Here is a 24,245-nt window from a genome sequence, read left to right on the forward strand (position 1 = left end):
AACTTGTTATCAGTATAAAAGACACCTGTCCACAACCTCAAACAGTCACACTCCAAACTCCACTATGGCCAAGACCAAAGAGCTGTCAAAGGACACCAGAAGCAAAATGGTAGACCTGCACCAGGCTGGGAAGACTGAATCTGCAATAGGTAAGCAGCTTGGTTTGAAGAAATCAACTGTGGGAGCAATTATTAGGAAATGGAAGACATACAAGACCACTGATAATCTCCCTCGATCTGGGGCTCCACGCAAGATCTCACCCCGTGGGGTCAAAATGATCACAAGAACGGTGAGCAAAAATCCCAGAACCACACGGGGGGACCTAGTGAATGACCTGCAGAGAGCTGGGACCAAAGTAACAAAGCCTACCATCAGTAACACACTACGCTGCCAGGGACTCAAATCCTGCAGTGCCAGACGTGTCCCCCTGCTTAAGCCAGTACATGTCCAGGCCCGTCTGAAGTTTGCTAGAGAGCATTTGGATGATCCGGATAATGTCATATGGTCAGATGAAACCAAAATATAACTTTTTGGTAAAAACTCAACTCGTCGTGTTTGGAGGACAAAGAATGCTGAGTTGCATCCAAAGAACACCATACCTACTGTGAAGCATGGGGGTGGAAACATCATGCTTTGGGGCTGTTTTCTGCAAAGGGACCAGGACGACTGATTCAGGTAAAGGAAATAATGAATGGGGCCATGTATTGTGAGATTTTGAGTGAAAACCTCCTTCCATCAGCAAGGCCATTGAAGATGAAACGTGGCTGGGTCTTTCAGCATGACAATGATCCCAAACACACCGCCCGGGCAACGAAGGAGTGGCTTCGTAAGAAGCATTTCAAGGTCCTGGAGTGGCCTAGCCAGTCTCCAGATCTCAACCCCATAGAAAATCTTTGGAGGGATTGATCAGCTTTGAATCTATTTGTTTTTTGAGAGCATTTTTGGCCGCAGAAATCACAAAAGAAATGTGCAAAATCCTAGAGGGGCTGCTTTTAATACCATCGATCGCCACATTCTTTTGGAGAGATTGGAAACCCAAATTGGTCTACACGGAGAAGTTCTGGCCTGATTTTGATCTTATCTGACGGAAAGATATCAGTTTGTTTCTGTGGATGGTTTGTCTTCTGACAAATCAACTGTAAATGTTGGTGTTCCTCAAGGTTCCGTTTTAGGACCACTATTGTTTTCACTATATAATTTACCTCGTAGTGATGTCATTCAGAAACATAATGTTAACTTTCACTGCTATGCAGACGATACACAGCTGTACCTTTCGATGGAACATGGTGAATCCCCAAAATTGCCCTCCCTGGAAGCCTGTGTTTCAGACATAAGGAAGTGGATGGCGGCAAGTGTTTAAACTTTTAAACAAAGAGATCTTCTGTTGAATCTGACAATCTTGATGGTTGTACAGCCATCTCAAATAAAACTGTGAAGGACCTCGGCATTACTCTGGACCCTGATCTCTCTTTTGACGAACATATCAAGAATATTTCAAGGACAGCTTTTTTCCATCTACGTAACATTGAAAAAATCAGAAACTTTCTGTCCAAAAAATGATGCAGAAAAATGAATCCATGCGTTTGTCACTTCTAGATTAGACTACTGCAATGCTCTACTTTTCGGGCTACCCGGATAAAACACTAAATAAACTAACCCAGTTAGTGCTAAACACGGCTGCTAGAATCTTTACTAGGACCAAAAAAATGTGATCATATTACTCCAGTGCTAGCCTCTCCACTGGCTTCCTGTCAAGGCAAGGGCTGATTTCAAGGTTGTACTGCTAACCTACAAAGCATTACATTGGCTTGCTCCTAAGCAAACAGCTGGAGGCAGTGCTTTCTCCTATAGAGCTCCATTTTTATGTAATGGTCTGCCTATCCACGTGAGAGACGCAGACTCGGTCTCGACCTTTAAGTCTTTATTGAAGACTCATCTCTTCAGTGGGTCATATGATTGAGTGTAGTCTGGCCCAGGAATGTGAAGGTGAACGGAAAGGCTCTGTAGCGACGAACCGCCCTTGCTGTCTCTGCCTGGCTGGTTCCCCTCTCTCCACTGGGATTCTCTGCCTCTAACCCTATTACGGGGGCTGAGTCACTGGCTTACTGGTACTCTTCCATGCCGTTCCTAGGAGGGGTGCGTCACTTGAATGGGTTGAGTCATTGACGTGATTTTCCTGTCCGGGTTGGCGCCCCCCTCAGGTTTGTGCCGTGGGGAGAGCTTTGTGTGCTATACTCAGCCTTGTCTCAGGTTAGTAGGTTGGTGGTTGAAGATATCCCTCTAGTGGTGTGGGGGCTGTGCTTTGGCAAAGTGGGTGGGGTTTTATCCTGCCTGTTTGGCCCTGTCTAGGGGTATCGTCGGACAGGGCCACAGTGTCTCCTGACCCCTCCTGTCTCAGCCTCCAGTATTTATGCTACAATAGTTTGTGTCAGGAGGCTAGGGTCAGTCTGTGAGTATTTCTCCTGTCTTATCCGGTGTCCTGTTTGAATTTAAGTGTGCTCCCTCTAATTCTCTCTTTCTCTATTCTCTCGGAGGACCTGAGCCCTAGGACCATGTCTCAGGACTCCTTGCTATCCCCAGTCCACCTGGTCATGCTGCCGCTCCAGTTTCAACTGTTCTGCCTGCAACTATGGAACCCTGACCTGTTCACTGAATGTGCTACCTTGTCCCAGACCTGCTGTTTTGGACTCACTCTCTACTGCACCTGCTGTCTCTAACTATGAATGACCGGCTATGAAAAGCCAACTGACATTTACTCCTGAGGTGCTGACCTGTTTCACCCTCTACAACCACTGTGATTATTATTATCTGACCCTGCTGGTCATCTATGAACGTTTGAACATCTTGGCCATGTTCTGTTATAATCTCCACCCGGCACAGCCAGAAGAGGACTGGCCACCCCTCATAGCCTGGTTCCTCTCTAGGTTTCTTCCTAGGTTCCTGCCTTTCTAGGGAGTTTTACCTAGCCACCGTGCTTCTACATCTGCATTGCTTGCTGTTTGGGGTTTTAGGCTGGGTTTCTGTACAGCACTTTGTGACATCGGCTGATGTAAAAAAGAGCTTTATAAATAAATTTGATTGATTGAACTGTCCCTTTAGGATAGGTAGACAGAAATGTGGATTCTCTCTCTTTAGAAGTACAGTTTGCATATCAGTGGTGCTTGCAATGTTAGGGTTGTGGGTTCGATTCCCACTGCGGACAACTTAAAGAAAAAAAAATGTATCCACTCACTACTGTCAGTCACTCTGGGTTTGAGAAAATCACAGTGTTTCAAGTATTGTGTTTCAAGTATTGTGTTATATTATTCGTAATCCAATACCATTTCAAGTGTTACATGCAAATTAATTTAGGATAATGGCATTTAACTTCGGGATCGGTGTCCCTTCCACGGGACGGTGGAGCTAATGAAGGCTAATGCGATTAGCAGGAGGTTGTAAGTAACAAGAACATTTTCCAGGACATAGACATATCTGATATTGGCAGAAAGCTTAAATTCTTGTTAATCTCACTGCACAGTAGCTATTACAGTGAAAGAATACCATGCTATTGTTTAAGGAGAGTGCAAAATTTTGAACATGAAAAGTTATTCATAAACAAAGGGCACATTTGGGCAGTCTTGATACAACATTTTTTAACAAAAATGCAATGGTTCATTGGATCAGTCTAAAACTTTGCACATACACTGATGCCATCTAGTGGCCAAACTAAAAATTGTACCTGGGCTGGAATAATACATTATGGATGTTCGCTTGCATTTCAAAGATGATGGTACAAAAACCCCACAAAAGAATGGTTGTTTTTTTCGTTGTATTAACTTCTACCAGATCTATTGTGTTATATTCTCCTACATTCCTTTCACATCTCCACAACTTCAAAGTGTTTCCTTTCAAATGGTACCAAGAATATGCATATCCTTGCTTCAGGGCCTGAGCTACAGGCAGTTAGATTTGGGTATGTAATTTTATGCAAAAATTGAAAAAAAGGAGTAATCCTTAAGTATTTGAGTAAGGGGCTAACATATTTACTGTAGAGCTATGTTCATCTTTTTTCATGCTTCGCTCTCAAGAATTAGCATTTGGTGCATGGCATGAGCACTCACTAGGCTCTGTTACATAAATTCCCCACTGAGACAAATACTGTCTCCAGGACAGGCCTGTTGTGGCAGTGAAACAATAGTGCCTGTGTTCCTCCTCCTGAAGAAGGTCCATAAAGGCCTGGTCCCAAGCTCTACCAGACCCTCATCCAAAGTTCTACCAGACCCTCATCCAAAGTTCTACCAGACCCTCATCCAAAGCTCTACCAGACCCCCATCCAAAGCTCTACCAGACCCCCATCCAAAGCTCTACCAGACCCCCATCCAAAGCTCTACCAGACCCCCATCCAAAGCTCTACCAGACCCCCATCCAAAGCTCTACCAGACCCTCATCCAAAGCTCTACCAGACCCTAATCCAAAGCTTTACCAGACCCTCATCCAAAGCTCTACCAGACCCCCATCCAAAGCTCTACCAGACCCCCATCCAAAGCTCTACCAGACCCCCATCCAAAGCTCTACCAGACCCTCATCCAAAGCTCTACCAGACCCCCATCCAAAGCTCTACCAGACCCTCATCCAAAGCTCTACCAGACCCCCATCCAAAGCTGCTTTAGCCTGGAACTGCACTGCACTGTTCTGTTCTTTTTCTCGCTCTCTTGCTCTCTGTCTCAGCCAAAAGAAACGTCACTTTATTTGCTTCAGTGTTGACTTCCCCTTTAACTGCTTAACCCTGTCACTATGGCCAATGAGAGGTCAGGTTTATGGATGGTGCTGATTCTATTGTCAGTTTTCAATTCAAATGACCCCCACCATGGTGTAATGTGGGAAGCCAAAAGTGAAATGATTTCCACACTTTTTTAATTTGGTGAATGCCAGTGTATTAAAGTGTCCAATCGTGTTGTGTTCCTCCCCCCAGACGAGAATGGGAAGGACCAGGGCATCAACGTGCGTCAGAAGGTGAAGGAGATGGTGGAGTTTGTTCAGGATGACGACCGGCTCCGGGAGGAGAGGAAGAAGGCCAAGAAAAACAAGGACAAGTATATCGGCGTGTCCTCAGACAGCACTGGAGGAGGAGGATTCAACAAGACCAGCTGTAAGTGTCACCACACGGGAGGGAGAGCAGATTATCTGTGATGCTCTGTTGAGAATGTGGTATGGTCTCTCATTTCCATGCCCTCACAAATCTGTCATTTACCTCTAGTCCCTGTCATGTACCTCTCATCCCTGTAATTTACCTCTAGTCTCTGTCATTTACATCTAGTCCCTGTCATGTACCTCTAATCCCTGTCATGTACCTCTAGTCCCTGTCATGTACCTCTAGTCCCTGTCATGTACCTCTAGTCCCTGTCATGTACCTCTAGTCCCTGTCATGTACCTCTAGTCCCTGTCATGTACCTCTAGTCCCTGTCATGTACCTCTAGTCCCTGTCATGTACCTCTAGTCCCTGTCATGTACCTCTAGTCCCTGTCATGTACCTCTAGTCCCTGTCATGTACCTCTAGTCCCTGTCATGTACCTCTAATCCCTGTCATGTACCTCTAGTCCCTGTCATGTACCTCTAGTCCCTGTCATGTACCTCTAATCCCTGTCATGTACCTCTAGTCCCTGTCATGTACCTCTAGTCCCTGTCATGTACCTCTAATCCCTGTCATGTACCTCTAGTCCCTGTCATAGTAATGTACCTCTAGTCCCTGTCATTTACCTCTCGTCTCTGTCATTTACCTCTAGTCCCTGTCATGTACCTCTAATCCCTGTCATGTATCTCTAGTCCCTGTCATGTACCTCTAGTCCCTGTCATGTACCTCTAGTCCCTGTCATGTACCTCTAATCCCTGTCATGTACCTCTAGTCCCTGTCATGTACCTCTAGTCCCTGTCATGTACCTCTAGTCCCTGTAATGTACCTCTAGTCCCTGTCATGTACCTCTAATCCCTGTCATGTACCTCTAGTCCCTGTCATGTACCTCTAGTCCCTGTCATGTACCTCTAGTCCCTGTCATGTACCTCTAATCCCTGTCATGTACCTCTAGTCCCTGTCATGTACCTCTAGTCCCTGTCATGTACCTCTAGTCCCTGTCATGTACCTCTAATCCCTGTCATGTACCTCTAGCCCCTGTCATAGTAATGTACCTCTAGTCCCTGTCATAGTAATCTACTTCTAGTCCCTGTCACTGTCATGTACCTCTAGTCCCTGTCATGTACCTCTAGTCCCTGTCATGTACCTCTAGTCCCTGTCATGTACCTCTAGTCCCTGTCATGTACCTCTAGTCCCTGTCATGTACCTCTAGTCCCTGTAATGTACCTCTAGTCCCTGTCATGTACCTCTAATCCCTGTCATGTACCTCTAATCCCTGTCATGTACCTCTAGTCCCTGTCATGTACCTCTAATCCCTGTCATGTACCTCTAGTCCCTGTCATAGTAATGTACCTCTAGTCCCTGTCATAGTAATGTACCTCTAGTCCCTGTCACTGTCATGTACCTCTAGTCCCTGTCATGTACCTCTAGTCCCTGTCATGTACCTCTAGTCCCTGTCATGTACCTCTTGTCCCTGTCACTGTAAGGTACCTCTAGCTCCTGTCACTGTAATTTACTTCTAGTCCTTGTTCTAGTCCTTGTTACTGAAATTTACTAGAGGTAAATGACAGGGACTAGAGGTAAATTAATCTCTAGTCCCTGTCATGTACCTCTAGTCCCTGTCATTTACCTCTAGTCCCCGTCATTTACCTCTAGTCCCCGTCATTTACCTCTAGTCCCTGTCATTTACCTCTAGTCCCTGTAATGTACCTCTAGTCCCTGTCATTTACCTCTAGTCCCTGTCATTTACCTCTAGTCCCTGTCATTTACCTCTAGTCCCTGTCATTTATCTCTAGTCCCTGTAATGTACCTCTAGTCCCTGTCATTTACCTCTAGTCCCTGTCATTTACCTCTAGTCCCTGTCATTTACCTCTAGTCCCTGTCATTTACCTCTAGTCCCTGTCATTTACCTTTAGTCCCTGTCATTTACCTCTAGTCCCTGTCATGTACCTATAGTCCCTGTCATGTACCTCTAGTCCCTGTAATGTACCTCTAGTCCCTGTCATTTACCTCTAGTCCCTGTCATTTACCTCTAGTCCCTGTCATTTACCTCTAGTCCCTGTCATTCACCTCTAGTCCCTGTTATTGTAATTTACCTCTAGTCCTTGTTACAGTAATTTATCTCTAGTCACTGTAATTTACATCTAGTCACTGTAACTCTAGTCACTGTATCTCTAGTCCCTGTCACTGTAATGTACCTCTAGTCCCTGTCACTGTAATGTACCTCTAGTCCATGTCACTGTAATGTACCTCTAGTCCCTGTCTCTGTGAGTCTTGTTGCAGGTCTCTGTCTGCAGTCTCAGAAGGCTTCCAGAATATCGCTCCTCTATGCCTTCCTCTATTCCCCACAGGCCTCTTCCTCCTCATCACTGATCTTTTGATTAGAGCGATTTTCAATCCAGGGCAAATCATGTCTTCTCACATCTTCATCAGTGAGATTTCTGATCATTTTTGTACGAGAAAAACCTCAACACCCTCACTATGTAACAGAACATATCTTCCCCATATCTGTTTTTGATTCGCTGTTTTCTGATCTGCTATTCCGATATCTAATCGTCGGGCGAGTCCCTTGCCATTTCATTAGGATTCGGTTGGAGACAACTGATTGAAAGGCTTTATTTTCATGCTCCATTGATTTCTCCCTTTGATTTCTGATATCTTTCATTTGCTGCTCTGATTGCCCACTTCATTAGTCAAACCAGAGTTCCCATCTTGTCAGTTAATGATGTGGCAGGGGGGAATTATTTTTGTCGCACAGGATCAAAATAACACTGCGATGGAGACATTCACATAGAGGATGCTCGCTCTGTTTCAGCAGACACACTGTAGCTGTACAGTGCTTGTGTTGTCAATGGGCCCATCCTTTTTCAATGCAGAATAACCAATTATCTGTTGCACATCTTAATTGGCATTCCAGATAGATGCAGTGCAGTCCCACAACGGCTCTCATTATGTTAGTGAAGTGAGGCTCACTCAGCATGGCTACAAAACACGTTAATGGTATCAAACCACACTTGATTTTTCAGCATAAACCTGTAACCCTGTTTTCCCCCCTTCTCTGCCCCTCTCCTCCCCCTCAGCGGGGGAAATGTTTGACACCGAGCCCAAGGGGAAGTGGGATGAGGACTGGGACAAGAGCAAAGGAGCCTTCCCCTTCAGTGAGAAGCTGGGAGAAATCAGCGACAAGATCGGCAGCACCATCGACGACACTATCAACAAGTTCCGCAAGAATGAGAGGGATGACTCGCCCGACAGAATCAGGTATTCCTGAGTGTGTTTAAGAATGAGAGGGATGACTCGCCCGACAGAATCAGGTATTCCTGAGTGTGTTTAAGAATGAGAGGGATGACTCGCCCGACAGAATCAGGTATTCCTGAGTGTGTTTAAGAATGAGAGGGATGACTCGCCCGACAGAATCAGGTATTCCTGAGTGTGTTTAAGAATGAGAGGGATGACTCGCCCGACAGAATCAGGTATTCCTGAGTGTGTTTAAGAATGAGAGGGATGACTCGCCCGACAGAATCAGGTATTCCTGAGTGTGTTTAAGAATGAGAGGGATGACTCGCCCGACAGAATCAGGTATTCCTGAGTGTGTTTAAGAATGAGAGGGATGACTCGCCCGACAGAATCAGGTATTCCTGAGTGTGTTTAAGAATGAGAGGGATGACTCGCCCGACAGAATCAGGTATTCCTGAGTGTGTTTAAGAATGAGAGGGATGACTCGCCCGACAGAATCAGGTATTCCTGAGTGTGTTTAAGAATGAGAGGGATGACTCGCCCGACAGAATCAGGTATTCCTGAGTGTGTTTAAGAATGAGAGGGATGACTCGCCCGACAGAATCAGGTATTCCTGAGTGTGTTTAAGAATGAGAGGGATGACTCGCCCGACAGAATCAGGTATTCCTGAGTGTGTTTAAGAATGAGAGGGATGACTCGCCCGACAGAATCAGGTATTCCTGAGTGTGTTTAAGAATGAGAGGGATGACTCGCCCGACAGAATCAGGTATTCCTGAGTGTGTTTAAGAATGAGAGGGATGACTCGCCCGACAGAATCAGGTATTCCTGAGTGTGTTTAAGAATGAGAGGGATGACTCGCCCGACAGAATCAGGTATTCCTGAGTGTGTTTAAGAATGAGAGGGATGACTCGCCCGACAGAATCAGGTATTCCTGAGTGTGTTTAAGAATGAGAGGGATGACTCGCCCGACAGAATCAGGTATTCCTGAGTGTGTTTAAGAATGAGAGGGATGACTCGCCCGACAGAATCAGGTATTCCTGAGTGTGTTTAAGAATGAGAGGGATGACTCGCCCGACAGAATCAGGTATTCCTGAGTGTGTTTAAGAATGAGAGGGATGACTCGCCCGACAGAATCAGGTATTCCTGAGTGTGTTTAAGAATGAGAGGGATGACTCGCCCGACAGAATCAGGTATTCCTGAGTGTGTTTAAGAATGAGAGGGATGACTCGCCCGACAGAATCAGGTATTCCTGAGTGTGTTTAAGAATGAGAGGGATGACTCGCCCGACAGAATCAGGTATTCCTGAGTGTGTTTAAGAATGAGAGGGATGACTCGCCCGACAGAATCAGGTATTCCTGAGTGTGTTTAAGAATGAGAGGGATGACTCGCCCGACAGAATCAGGTATTCCTGAGTGTGTTTAAGAATGAGAGGGATGACTCGCCCGACAGAATCAGGTATTCCTGAGTGTGTTTAAGAATGAGAGGGATGACTCGCCCGACAGAATCAGGTATTCCTGAGTGTGTTTAAGAATGAGAGGGATGACTCGCCCGACAGAATCAGGTATTCCTGAGTGTGTTTAAGAATGAGAGGGATGACTCGCCCGACAGAATCAGGTATTCCTGAGTGTGTTTAAGAATGAGAGGGATGACTCGCCCGACAGAATCAGGTATTCCTGAGTGTGTTTAAGAATGAGAGGGATGACTCGCCCGACAGAATCAGGTATTCCTGAGTGTGTTTAAGAATGAGAGGGATGACTCGCCCGACAGAATCAGGTATTCCTGAGTGTGTTTAAGAATGAGAGGGATGACTCGCCCGACAGAATCAGGTATTCCTGAGTGTGTTTAAGAATGAGAGGGATGACTCGCCCGACAGAATCAGGTATTCCTGAGTGTGTTTAAGAATGAGAGGGATGACTCGCCCGACAGAATCAGGTATTCCTGAGTGTGTTTAAGAATGAGAGGGATGACTCGCCCGACAGAATCAGGTATTCCTGAGTGTGTTTAAGAATGAGAGGGATGACTCGCCCGACAGAATCAGGTATTCCTGAGTGTGTTTAAGAATGAGAGGGATGACTCGCCCGACAGAATCAGGTATTCCTGAGTGTGTTTAAGAATGAGAGGGATGACTCGCCCGACAGAATCAGGTATTCCTGAGTGTGTTTAAGAATGAGAGGGATGACTCGCCCGACAGAATCAGGTATTCCTGAGTGTGTTTAAGAATGAGATGGATGACTCGCCCGACAGAATCAGGTATTCCTGAGTGTGTTTAAGAATGAGAGGGATGACTCGCCCGACAGAATCAGGTATTCCTGAGTGTGTTTAAGAATGAGAGGGATGACTCGCCCGACAGAATCAGGTATTCCTGAGTGTGTTTAAGAATGAGAGGGATGACTCGCCCGACAGAATCAGGTATTCCTGAGTGTGTTTAAGAATGAGAGGGATGACTCGCCCGACAGAATCAGGTATTCCTGAGTGTGTTTAAGAATGAGAGGGATGACTCGCCCGACAGAATCAGGTATTCCTGAGTGTGTTTAAGAATGAGAGGGATGACTCGCCCGACAGAATCAGGTATTCCTGAGTGTGTTTAAGAATGAGATGGATGACTCGCCCGACAGAATCAGGTATTCCTGAGTGTGTTTAAGAATGAGAGGGATGACTCGCCCGACAGAATCAGGTATTCCTGAGTGTGTTTAAGAATGAGAGGGATGACTCGCCCGACAGAATCAGGTATTCCTGAGTGTGTTTAAGAATGAGAGGGATGACTCGCCCGACAGAATCAGGTATTCCTGAGTGTGTTTAAGAATGAGAGGGATGACTCGCCCGACAGAATCAGGTATTCCTGAGTGTGTTTAAGAATGAGAGGGATGACTCGCCCGACAGAATCAGGTATTCCTGAGTGTGTTTAAGAATGAGAGGGATGACTCGCCCGACAGAATCAGGTATTCCTGAGTGTGTTTAAGAATGAGAGGGATGACTCGCCCGACAGAATCAGGTATTCCTGAGTGTGTTTAAGAATGAGAGGGATGACTCGCCCGACAGAATCAGGTATTCCTGAGTGTGTTTAAGAATGAGAGGGATGACTCGCCCGACAGAATCAGGTATTCCTGAGTGTGTTTAAGAATGAGAGGGATGACTCGCCCGACAGAATCAGGTATTCCTGAGTGTGTTTAAGAATGAGAGGGATGACTCGCCCGACAGAATCAGGTATTCCTGAGTGTGTTTAAGAATGAGAGGGATGACTCGCCCGACAGAATCAGGTATTCCTGAGTGTGTTTAAGAATGAGAGGGATGACTCGCCCGACAGAATCAGGTATTCCTGAGTGTGTTTAAGAATGAGAGGGATGACTCGCCCGACAGAATCAGGTATTCCTGAGTGTGTTTAAGAATGAGAGGGATGACTCGCCCGACAGAATCAGGTATTCCTGAGTGTGTTTAAGAATGAGAGGGATGACTCGCCCGACAGAATCAGGTATTCCTGAGTGTGTTTAAGAATGAGAGGGATGACTCGCCCGACAGAATCAGGTATTCCTGAGTGTGTTTAAGAATGAGAGGGATGACTCGCCCGACAGAATCAGGTATTCCTGAGTGTGTTTAAGTGCAAAAGGCCAAAAATGGAGATGGACATTTCCCAAACACGGTCCCGGAGACCCCAGGGGGTGCACATTTTGGTTTTTGCCCCAAAAACTACACAGCTGATTCAAATGATCAACTCATCAGGCTTTGATTGTCTGAATCAGCTGAGTAGTGCTCGCACAAAAAAACTAAACGTGGACCCCCTGGGGTCCCCAGGACCGAGTTTGGGAAACGCTGGCTTAAGGCAATACATCTATTTAATGATAGAGCATTTCTTTCATGTGTGTGTTGTTGTTCTCTTTCTCCCCCCAGTGACAACGAGGAGGACAGGGTATCGCAGAACGGCCGGCCGGTGTCGGGGTCAGGGAAGCTGTCGGAGTTCAGAGACGCGGAGGAGAGTGTTACGACCACAAGTATCCAGATCAGCCATGCAACGGAGACCACCACCACACGCAAACGTGGCGGCATCCGCTCCAAGACCGTGGACCTAGGGGCCGCTGCTCACTACACAGGGGACAGGGGCAGGCTGGACGCAGACAACAGCAAGGTACCTCTGACCTCCCATTGTCTCACTCTGACCTCTGACCTCCCTGTGTCTCACTCTGACCTCCCTGTGTCTCACTCTGACCTCCCTGTCTCTCACTCTGACCTCCCTGTCTCTCACTCTGACCTCCCTGTGTCTCATTCTGACCTCCCTGTGTCTCACTCTGACCCCTGACCTCCCTGTGTCTTACTCTGACCTCCCTGTGTCTTACTCTGACCTCCCTGTGTCTCACTCTGACCTCTGACCTCCCTGTGTCTCACTCTGACCCCTGACCTCCCTGTGTCTCACTCTGACCTCCCTGTGTCTCACTCTGACCTCCCTGTATCTCACTCTGACCCCTGACCTCCCTGTATCTCACTCTGACCTAGTGGTCCTGCACGTCAATAGGCTGTGTAGACTCAACAGAACCTTCTTTTGAAGCCTATAGAGACACTGTTGAGTTGTCTGCGGAATCTATTTTCATCTTTGAGTTTTTCTAGAGACTGAAACACAAGATGGTTATCTCCCGTGGGACAGAAGAAAGCTGTGTTTCATCTCTTCTGACTGTCTAATGACATGATAGAAACGGATGGCAGCAGGAACAGAGAACAGGAGGAGCTCCTGGGCTGCCTTATTCAAACTGTTTCTAGACTAAATGACATGGCAGCAGGACCAGAGAACACAAGGGGACTCCTGGGCTGCCTTATTCAAACTGTTTCTAGACTAATGCTGCTCTCTTGTGGCAGCTTTAGGAAGTGTAGCACCATTTGTTATTCCAACTCAAATTAAAAGTAAAGTGTGTGTATCCTTATCTCATTCTCTGTGCCCTCTTCAGACGTCTGCTAGCCAGTCTTCAAGCAGTGGCCTTGCAGACCTTCTTATGGTGGACGCTGAGTCCCGTCAGACTGCACCAGCAGGTGAGACCGATCACTCACTCATCTAATGAGCCAGTCAGCCACAGTGCTACACACATTGAGAAGAGGTCGCTATATATAAAGTGATAGCACTCTAAAGTAAGGTGGCTTAAAGCCATAGAGATGTAGCTCCTCCAGAATCACCACAGACAAGAGGGGAGGGAGCAGGCAGACTAAGATGCCAAGATGTCAGACCAGTGTTCCAGACAGCATGAGGAGAGGAGAGGAGAGGAGAGGAGAGGAGAGGAGAGGAGAGGCAGCCTAACATGTCAGACCAGTGTTCCAGGCAGCGTAGGGAGAAAACTGGAGGGGAGGGAAGAAGAGTACAGAAGGGGAGTAGAGGAGAGGGAGGAAGAGCATGGCATGGCCAGCTGTCTGAGACTGAGCCAGTGTTTGCTAGGGAGTGAATGCTGCATGTTCACACACAGAGAGCTGCTGCGGTCCCTCGTGACGTTGCCTTCTCCATCCCAAAAAGCTCGGGCCTGTTTCTCACGCTCAGCCATATACTGGGAGAGAGGGAGGGGAGACGACATCCTCATCTCCTCCACTGATACTGTTCTCACTCTGTGTGTGTGTGTGTGTGTACGCACCATCCAGGTGGAAGTTCAGACCTCATCTGTGGTTTTGCTGACTTCTCCTCTCCAGCTGCCTCAGCCAGTCTCCCTTCATCAGCCGGTACGTCTCAGTGCTTCCCTCTCCATCGTCTGAACACACTCCCTCTCCATCGTCTGAACACACTCCCTCTCCATCGTCTGAACACACTCCCTCTCCATCGTCTGAACACACTCCCTCTCCATCGTCTGAACACACTCCCTCTCCATCGTCTGAACACACTCCCTCTCCATCGTCTGAACACACTCCCTCTCCATCGTCTGAACACACTCCCTCTCCATCGTCTGAACACACTCCCTCTCCATCGTCTGAACACACTCCCTCTCCATCGTCTGAACACACTCCCTCTCCATCGTCTGAACACACTCCCTCTCCATCGTCTGAACACACTCCCTCTCCATCGTCTGAACACACTCCCTCTCCATCGTCTGAACACACTCCCTCTCCATCGTCTGAACACACTCCCTCTCCATCGTCTGAACACACTCCCTCTCCATCGTCTGAACACACTCCCTCTCCATCGTCTGAACACACTCCCTCTCCATCGTCTGAACACACTCCCTCTCCATCGTCTGAACACACTCCCTCTCCATCGTCTGAACACACTCCCTCTCCATCGTCTGAACACTGTCCCTCTCCATCGTCTGAACACACTCTGCTGTCTGTATTACAGCTTCAATCTGAGGCAGGCCACTTCCCAATAACTCCAGCAGAAAACTTTTCATAAACCTGGTAGCAGCTTGTGAGGGGAAAACTGAAGAGGTGAACAGCCATGCCACAGAGGTGTTTAGGGGGGAGTCCCCTCTCCTGTCCCCCTCCGGTCCCCCTCCTGTCCCTCTCCGTGCCATCCCCTGCCCAGGGGTTTGTGGTTGCAGCCCACGTGATGTCCTGTGGAAGTGAAGGTGGTGTAATATTGATGTGTCTGGGATGAGACCAGATGGAGGCCCTACCTGCTGAGACACACGTCAGCTCTCATTTCACACAGCTCATGTCCCCCAGCCTCCACCCTCTGCTCTGTGATGGATGGATGGATGGATGGATGGGAGAAAAGAGAGAAGGATGGAGTGGAGATGAGAGCCCCAGCAACAAGTTTTTGGCAGTTTATCTGCTATTATCAGAGTCCTCTCTGGATGTGTGTCCACATGTGTTCCCGTGCAGTACCCTCTGGTCCTGGTTATGTTCCCGTGCAGTACCCTCTGGTCCTGGTTATGTTCCCGTGCAGTACCCTCTGGTCCTGGTTATGTTCCCGTGCAGTACCCTCTGGTCCTGGTTATGTTCCCGTGCAGTACCCTCTGGTCCTGGTTATGGTCCCGTGCAGTACCCTCTGGTCCTGGTCATGTTCCCGTGCAGTACCCTCTGGTCCTGGTTATGTTCCCGTGCAGTACCCTCTGGTCCTGGTTATGTTCCCGTGCAGTACCCTCTGGTCCTGGTTATGTTCCCGTGCAGTACCCTATGGGCCTTTTGTTATGTTCTCGTGTAGTACCCTCTGGTCCTGGTTATGTTCCCGTGTAGTACCCTCTGGTCCCCGTGCAGTACCCTCTGGTCCCGTGCAGTACCCTGTGGTCCCGTGCAGTACCCTCTGGTCCTGGTTATGTTCCCGTGCAGTACCCTCTGGTCCTGGTTATGGTCCCGTGCAGTACCCTCTGGTCCTGGTTATGTTCCCGTGTAGTACCCTCTGGTCCTGGTTATGTTCCCGTGCAGTATCCTCTGGTCCTGGTTATGTTCCCGTGCAGTATCCTCTGGTCCTGGTTATGTTCCCGTGCAGTACCCTGTGGTCCTGGTTATGTTCCCGTGCAGTACCCTCTGGTCCTGGTTATGTTCCCGTGCAGTACCCTCTGGTCCCGTGCTGTACCCTGTGGTCCCGTGCTATACCCTGTGGTCCTGTGCAGTACCCTGTGGTCCCGTGCAGTACCCTCTGGTCCCGTGCAGTACCCTCTGGTCCCGTACAGTACCCTGTGGTCCCCCGTGCATTACCCTCTGGTCCCGTGCAGTACCCTCTGGTCCTGGTTATGTTCCCGTGCAGTACCCTCTGGTCCTGGTTATGTTCCCGTGAAGTACCCTCTGGTCCTGGTTATGTTCCCGTGCAGTACCCTCTGGTCCTGGTTATGGTCCCGTGCAGTACCCTCTGGTCCTGGTTATGTTCCCGTGCAGTACCCTCTAGTCCTGGTTATGTTCCCGTGCAGTACCCTGTGGTCCTGGTTATGTTCCCGTGCAGTACCCTCTGGTCCTGGTTATGTTCCCGTGCAGTACCCTCTGGTCCTGGTTATGTTCCCGTGCAGTACCCTCTGGTCCTGGTTATGTTCCCGTGCAGTACCCTCTGGTCCTGGTTATGTTCCCGTGCAGTACCCTCTGGTCCTGGTTATGTTCCCGTGTAGTACCCTCTGGTCCCGTGCAGTACCCTCTGGTCCCCGTGCAGTACCCTCTGGTCCCGTGCAGTACCCTCTGGTCCCGTGCAGTACCCTGTGGTCCCGTGCAGTACCCTCTGGTCCTGGTTATGTTCCTGTGCAGTACCCTCTGGTCCTGGTTATGGTCCCGTGCAGTACCCTGTGGTCCTGGTTATGTTCCCGTGCAGTACCCTCTGGTCCTGGTTATGGTCCCGTGCCGTACCCTCTGGTCCTGGTTATGTTGCCGTGCAGTACCCTATGGGCCTTTTGTTATGTTCTCGTGTAGTACCCTCTGGTCCTGGTTATGTTCCCGTGCAGTACCCTCTGGTCCTGGTTATGTTCCCGTGTAGTACCCTCTGGTCCCGTGCAGTACCCTCTGGTCCCCGTGCAGTACCCTCTGGTCCCGTGCAGTACCCTGTGGTCCCGTGCAGTACCCTGTGGTCCCGTGCAGTACCCTCTGGTCCTGGTTATGTTCCTGTGCAGTACCCTCTGGTCCTGGTTATGGTCCCGTGCAGTACCCTGTGGTCCTGGTTATGTTCCCGTGCAGTACCCTCTGGTCCTGGTCATGTTCCCGTGCAGTACCCTCTGGTCCTGGTTATGTTCCCGTGCAGTACCCTCTGGTCCTGGTTATGTTCCCGTGCAGTACCCTCTGGTCCTGGTTATGTTCCCGTGCAGTACCCTATGGGCCTTTTGTTATGTTCTCGTGTAGTACCCTCTGGTCCTGGTTATGTTCCCGTGTAGTACCCTCTGGTCCCCGTGCAGTACCCTGTGGTCCCGTGCAGTACCCTGTGGTCCCGTGCAGTACCCTGTGGTCCCGTGCAGTACCCTCTGGTCCTGGTTATGTTCCCGTGCAGTACCCTCTGGTCCTGGTTATGGTCCCGTGTAGTACCCTCTGGTCCTGGTTATGTTCCCGTGTAGTACCCTCTGGTCCTGGTTATGTTCCCGTGCAGTATCCTCTGGTCCTGGTTATGTTCCCGTGCAGTATCCTCTGGTCCTGGTTATGTTCCCGTGCAGTACCCTGTGGTCCTGGTTATGTTCCCGTGCAGTACCCTCTGGTCCTGGTTATGTTCCCGTGCAGTACCCTCTGGTCCCGTGCTGTACCCTGTGGTCCCGTGCTATACCCTGTGGTCCTGTGCAGTACCCTGTGGTCCCGTGCAGTACCCTCTGGTCCCGTGCAGTACCCTCTGGTCCCGTACAGTACCCTGTGGTCCCCCGTGCATTACCCTCTGGTCCCGTGCAGTACCCTCTGGTCCTGGTTATGTTCCCGTGCAGTACCCTCTGGTCCTGGTTATGTTCCCGTGAAGTACCCTCTGGTCCTGGTTATGTTCCCGTGCAGTACCCTCTGGTCCTGGTTATGTTCCCGTGCAGTACCCTCTGGTCCTGGTTATGGTCCCGTGCAGTACCCTCTGGTCCTGGTTATGTTCCCGTGCAGTACCCTCTGGTCCTGGTTATGTTCCCGTGCAGTACCCTCTGGTCCTGGTTATGGTCCCGTGTAGTACCCTCTGGTCCTGGTTATGTTCCCGTGTAGTACCCTCTGGTCCTGGTTATGTTCCCGTGCAGTATCCTCTGGTCCTGGTTATGTTCCCGTGCAGTATCCTCTGGTCCTGGTTATGTTCCCGTGCAGTACCCTGTGGTCCTGGTTATGTTCCCGTGCAGTACCCTCTGGTCCTGGTTATGTTCCCGTGCAGTACCCTCTGGTCCCGTGCTGTACCCTGTGGTCCCGTGCTATACCCTGTGGTCCTGTGCAGTACCCTGTGGTCCCGTGCAGTACCCTCTGGTCCCGTGCAGTACCCTCTGGTCCCGTACAGTACCCTGTGGTCCCCCGTGCATTACCCTCTGGTCCCGTGCAGTACCCTCTGGTCCTGGTTATGTTCCCGTGCAGTACCCTCTGGTCCTGGTTATGTTCCCGTGAAGTACCCTCTGGTCCTGGTTATGTTCCCGTGCAGTACCCTCTGGTCCTGGTTATGTTCCCGTGCAGTACCCTCTGGTCCTGGTTATGGTCCCGTGCAGTACCCTCTGGTCCTGGTTATGTTCCCGTGCAGTACCCTCTAGTCCTGGTTATGTTCCCGTGCAGTACCCTGTGGTCCTGGTTATGTTCCCGTGCAGTACCCTCTGGTCCTGGTTATGTTCCCGTGCAGTATCCTCTGGTCCTGGTTATGTTCCCGTGCAGTATCCTCTGGTCCTGGTTATGTTCCCGTGCAGTACCCTCTGGTCCTGGTTATGTTCCCGTGCAGTACCCTCTGGTCCCGTGCTGTACCCTGTGGTCCCGTGCTATACCCTGTGGTCCTGTGCAGTACCCTGTGGTCCAGTGCAGTACCCTCTGGTCCCGTACAGTACCCTGTGGTCCCCCGTGCATTACCCTCTGGTCCCGTGCAGTACCCTCTGGTCCTGGTTATGTTCCCGTGCAGTACCCTCTGGTCCTGGTTATGTTCCCGTGAAGTACCCTCTGGTCCTGGTTATGTTCCCGTGCAGTACCCTCTGGTCCTGGTTATGGTCCCGTGCAGTACCTTCTGGTCCTGGTTATGTTCCCGTGCAGTACCCTCTAGTCCTGGTTATGTTCCCGTGCAGTACCCTGTGGTCCTGGTTATGTTCCCGTGCAGTACCCTCTGGTCCTGGTTATGTTCCCGTGCAGTACCCTCTGGTCCTGGTTATGTTCCCGTGCAGTACCCTCTGGTCCTGGTTATGTTCCCGTGTAGTACCCTCCGGTCCCGTGCAGTACCCTCTGGTCCCCGTGCAGTACCCTCTGGTCCCGTGCAGTACCCTCTGGTCCCGTGCAGTACCCTGTGGTCCCGTGCAGTACCCTCTGGTCCTGGTTATGTTCCTGTGCAGTACCCTCTGGTCCTGGTTATGGTCCCGTGCAGTACCCTGTGGTCCTGGTTATGTTCCCGTGCAGTACCCTCTGGTCCTGGTTATGGTCCCGTGCCGTACCCTCTGGTCCTGGTTATGTTGCCGTGCAGTACCCTATGGGCCTTTTGTTATGTTCTCGTGTAGTACCCTCTGGTCCTGGTTATGTTCCCGTGCAGTACCCTCTGGTCCTGGTTATGTTCCCGTGTAGTACCCTCTGGTCCCGTGCAGTACCCTCTGGTCCCCGTGCAGTACCCTCTGGTCCCCGTGCAGTACCCTCTGGTCCCGTGCAGTACCCTCTGGTCCCGTGCAGTACCCTGTGGTCCCGTGCAGTACCCTCTGGTCCTGGTTATGTTCCTGTGCAGTACCCTCTGGTCCTGGTTATGGTCCCGTGCAGTACCCTGTGGTCCTGGTTATGTTCCCGTGCAGTACACTCTGGTCCTGGTTATGGTCCCGTGTCGTACCCTCTGGTCCTGGTTATGTTGCCGTGCAGTACCCTATGGGCCTTTTGTTATGTTCTCGTGTAGTACCCTCTGGTCCTGGTTATGTTCCCGTGCAGTACCCTCTGGTCCTGGTTATGTTCCCGTGTAGTACCCTCTGGTCCCGTGCAGTACCCTCTGGTCCCCGTGCAGTACCCTGTGGTCCCGTGCAGTACCCTGTGGTCCCGTGCAGTACCCTCTGGTCCTGGTTATGTTCCTGTGCAGTACCCTCTGGTCCTGGTTATGGTCCCGTGCAGTACCCTGTGGTCCTGGTTATGTTCCCGTGCAGTACCCTCTGGTCCTGGTTATGTTCCCGTGAAGTACCCTCTGGTCCTGGTTATGTTCCCGTGCAGTACCCTCTGGTCCTGGTTATGGTCCCGTGCAGTACCCTCTGGTCCTGGTTATGTTCCCGTGCAGTACCCTCTAGTCCTGGTTATGTTCCCGTGCAGTACCCTGTGGTCCTGGTTATGTTCCCGTGCAGTACCCTCTGGTCCTGGTTATGTTCCCGTGCAGTACCCTCTGGTCCTGGTTATGTTCCCGTGCAGTACCCTCTGGTCCTGGTTATGTTCCCGTGCAGTACCCTATGGGCCTTTTGTTATGTTCTCGTGTAGTACCCTCTGGTCCTGGTTATGTTCCCGTGCAGTACCCTCTGGTCCTGGTTACGTTCCCGTGTAGTACCCTCTGGTCCCGTGCAGTACCCTCTGGTCCCCGTGCAGTACCCTCTGGTCCCGTGCAGTACCCTCTGGTCCCGTGCAGTACCCTGTGGTCCCGTGCAGTACCCTCTGGTCCTGGTTATGTTCCTGTGCAGTACCCTCTGGTCCTGGTTATGGTCCCGTGCAGTACCCTGTGGTCCTGGTTATGTTCCCGTGCAGTACCCTCTGGTCCTGGTTATGGTCCCGTGCCGTACCCTCTGGTCCTGGTTATGTTGCCGTGCAGTACCCTATGGGCCTTTTGTTATGTTCTCGTGTAGTACCCTCTGGTCCTGGTTATGTTCCCGTGCAGTACCCTCTGGTCCTGGTTATGTTCCCGTGTAGTACCCTCTGGTCCCGTGCAGTACCCTCTGGTCCCCGTGCAGTACCCTCTGGTCCCCGTGCAGTACCCTCTGGTCCCGTGCAGTACCCTCTGGTCCCGTGCAGTACCCTGTGGTCCCGTGCAGTACCCTCTGGTCCTGGTTATGTTCCTGTGCAGTACCCTCTGGTCCTGGTTATGGTCCCGTGCAGTACCCTGTGGTCCTGGTTATGTTCCCGTGCAGTACACTCTGGTCCTGGTTATGGTCCCGTGTCGTACCCTCTGGTCCTGGTTATGTTGCCGTGCAGTACCCTATGGGCCTTTTGTTATGTTCTCGTGTAGTACCCTCTGGTCCTGGTTATGTTCCCGTGCAGTACCCTCTGGTCCTGGTTATGTTCCCGTGTAGTACCCTCTGGTCCCGTGCAGTACCCTCTGGTCCCCGTGCAGTACCCTGTGGTCCCGTGCAGTACCCTGTGGTCCCGTGCAGTACCCTCTGGTCCTGGTTATGTTCCTGTGCAGTACCCTCTGGTCCTGGTTATGGTCCCGTGCAGTACCCTGTGGTCCTGGTTATGTTCCCGTGCAGTACCCTCTGGTCCTGGTTATGTTCCCGTGAAGTACCCTCTGGTCCTGGTTATGTTCCCGTGCAGTACCCTCTGGTCCTGGTTATGGTCCCGTGCAGTACCCTCTGGTCCTGGTTATGTTCCCGTGCAGTACCCTCTAGTCCTGGTTATGTTCCCGTGCAGTACCCTGTGGTCCTGGTTATGTTCCCGTGCAGTACCCTCTGGTCCTGGTTATGTTCCCGTGCAGTACCCTCTGGTCCTGGTTATGTTCCCGTGCAGTACCCTCTGGTCCTGGTTATGTTCCCGTGCAGTACCCTATGGGCCTTTTGTTATGTTCTCGTGTAGTACCCTCTGGTCCTGGTTATGTTCCCGTGCAGTACCCTCTGGTCCTGGTTACGTTCCCGTGTAGTACCCTCTGGTCCCGTGCAGTACCCTCTGGTCCCCGTGCAGTACCCTCTGGTCCCGTGCAGTACCCTCTGGTCCCGTGCAGTACCCTGTGGTCCCGTGCAGTACCCTCTGGTCCTGGTTATGTTCCTGTGCAGTACCCTCTGGTCCTGGTTATGGTCCCGTGCAGTACCCTGTGGTCCTGGTTATGTTCCTGTGCAGTACCCTCTGGTCCTGGTTATGGTCCCGTGCCGTACCCTCTGGTCCTGGTTATGTTGCCGTGCAGTACCCTATGGGCCTTTTGTTATGTTCTCGTGTAGTACCCTCTGGTCCTGGTTATGTTCCCGTGCAGTACCCTCTGGTCCTGGTTATGTTCCCGTGTAGTACCCTCTGGTCCCGTGCAGTACCCTCTGGTCCCCGTGCAGTACCCTCTGGTCCCGTGCAGTACCCTGTGGTCCCGTGCAGTACCCTGTGGTCCCGTGCAGTACCCTCTGGTCCTGGTTATGTTCCTGTGCAGTACCCTCTGGTCCTGGTTATGGTCCCGTGCAGTACCCTGTGGTCCTGGTTATGTTCCCGTGCAGTACCCTCTGGTCCTGGTTATGGTCCCGTGCAGTACCCCGTGGTCCTGGTTATGTTCCCGTGCAGTACCCTCTGGTCCTGGTTATGTTCCCGTGCAGTACCCTCTGGTCCTGGTTATGTTCCCGTGCAGTACCCTCTGGTCCTGGTTATGTTCCCGTGCAGTACCCTCTGGTCCTGGTTATGTTCCCGTGCAGTACCCTGTGGTCCTGGTTATGTTCCAGTGCAGTACCCTCTGGTCCTGGTTATGTTCCCGTGCCAGACCCTCTGGTCCTGGTTATGTTCCCGTGCAGTACCCTCTGGTCCTGGTTATGTTCCCAGTGCAATACCCTCTGGTCCCGTGCAGTACCCTGTGGTCCCGTGCAGTACCCTGTGGTCCCGTGCAGTACCCTGTGGTCCCGTGCAGTACCCTCTGGTCCTGGTTATGTTCCCGTGCAGTACCCTCTGGTCCTGGTTATGTTCCCGTGCAGTACCCTGTGGTCCTGGTTATGTTCCCGTGCAGTATCCTCTGGTCCTGGTTATGTTCCCGTGCAGTACCCTCTGGTCCTGGTTATGTTCCCGTGCAGTACCCTCTGGTCCTGGTTATGTTCCCGTGCAGTACCCTCTGGTCCTGGTTATGGTCCCGTGCAGTACCCTCTGGTCCTGGTTATGTTCCCGTGCAGTACCCTCTGGTCCTGGTTATGTTCCCGTGCAGTACCCTGTGGTCCTGGTTATGTTCCCGTGCAGTACCCTCTGGTCCTGGTTATGTTCCCGTGCAGTACCCTCTGGTCCTGGTTATGTTCCCGTGCAGTACCCTCTGGTCCTGGTTATGTTCCCGTGCAGTACCCTCTGGTCCTGGTTATGTTTCCTTTCAGTACCCTCTGGTCCTGGTTATGTTTCCTTTCAGTACCCTCTGGTCCTGGTTATGTTCCCGTGCAGTACCCTCTGGTCCTGGTTATGTTTCCTTTCAGTACCCTCTGGTCCTGGTTATGTTCCCGTGCAGTACCCTATGGGCCTTTTGTTATGTTCTCGTGTAGTACCCTCTGGTCCTGGTTATGTTCCCGTGTAGTACCCTCTGGTCCCGTGCAGTACCCTCTGGTCCCCGTGCAGTACCCTCTGGTCCCGTGCAGTACCCTGTGGTCCCGTGCAGTACCCTGTGGTCCCGTGCAGTACCCTCTGGTCCTGGTTATGTTCCCGTGCAGTACCCTGTGGTCCTGGTTATGGTCCCGTGCAGTACCCTCTGATCCTGGTTATGGTCCCGTGCATTACCCTCTGGTCCTGGTTATGTTCCCGTGCAGTACCCTCTGGTCCTGGTTATGTTCCCGTGCAGTACCCTCTGGTCCCGTGCAGTACCCTCTGGTCCCGTGCAGTACCCTGTGGTCCCGTGCAGTACCCTGTGGTCCCGTGCAGTACCCTGTGGTCCCGTGCAGTACCCTCTGGTCCTGGTTATGTTCCCGTGCAGTACCCTCTTGTCCTGGTTATGTTCCCGTGCAGTATCCTGTGGTCCTGGTTATGGTCCCGTGCAGTACCCTCTGGTCCTGGTTATGTTCCCGTGCAGTACCCTCTGGTCCTGGTTATGTTCCCGTGCAGTACCCTGTTGTCCTGGTTATGTTCCCGTGCAGTACCCTGTGGTCCTGGTTATGTTCCCGTGCAGTACCCTGTGGTCCTGGTTATGTTCCCGTGCAGTACCCTCTGGTCCTGGTTATGTTCCTGTGCAGTACCCTCTGGTCCTGGTTATGTTCCCGTGTAGTACCCTATGGTCCTGTGCAGTACCCTGTGGTCCCGTGCAGTACCCTGTGGTCCCGTGCAGTACCCTGTGGTCCCGTGCAGTACCCTCTGGTCCCGTGCAGTACCCTCTGGTCCCCCGTGCAGTACCCTGTGGTCCCCCGTGCAGTACCCTGTGGTCCCCCGTGCAGTACCCTGTGGTCCCCCGTGCAGTACCCTGTGGTCCCCCGTGCAGTACCCTGTGGTCCCCCGTGCAGTACCCTGTGGTCCCCCGTGCAGTACCCTGTGGTCCTGGTTATGTTTTTTTATTTTTTTATTTTTTTATTTCACCTTTATTTAA

The 24,245-nt window shown here is 51.1% G+C and overlaps 1 protein-coding gene across 2 annotated transcripts in view; it reads left to right on the forward strand.

The window, feature by feature from the left end:
* LOC110534845 (clathrin interactor 1) overlaps positions 1–24,245 on the forward strand; it is a 62,505-nt gene that overhangs the window by 32,687 nt on the left and 5,573 nt on the right. The window contains exons 5-9 of one of the 2 annotated variants that reach the window (XM_090188955.1): positions 4,952–5,128; positions 8,188–8,368; positions 12,230–12,464; positions 13,276–13,357; positions 13,952–14,029. In XM_090188955.1, the coding sequence (XP_090045081.1) occupies positions 4,952–5,128; positions 8,188–8,368; positions 12,230–12,464; positions 13,276–13,357; positions 13,952–14,029 (753 nt within the window). The remainder of the gene's footprint in view (positions 1–4,951; positions 5,129–8,187; positions 8,369–12,229; positions 12,465–13,275; positions 13,358–13,951; positions 14,030–24,245) is intronic. The other variant, XM_090188956.1, reaches the window with a different exon arrangement.

The sequence above is a fragment of the Oncorhynchus mykiss genome, chromosome 10, assembly GCF_057628025.1.
Source record: "Oncorhynchus mykiss isolate SJ-2025 chromosome 10, ASM5762802v1, whole genome shotgun sequence".
Classification (NCBI taxonomy): domain Eukaryota; kingdom Metazoa; phylum Chordata; class Actinopteri; order Salmoniformes; family Salmonidae; genus Oncorhynchus; species Oncorhynchus mykiss.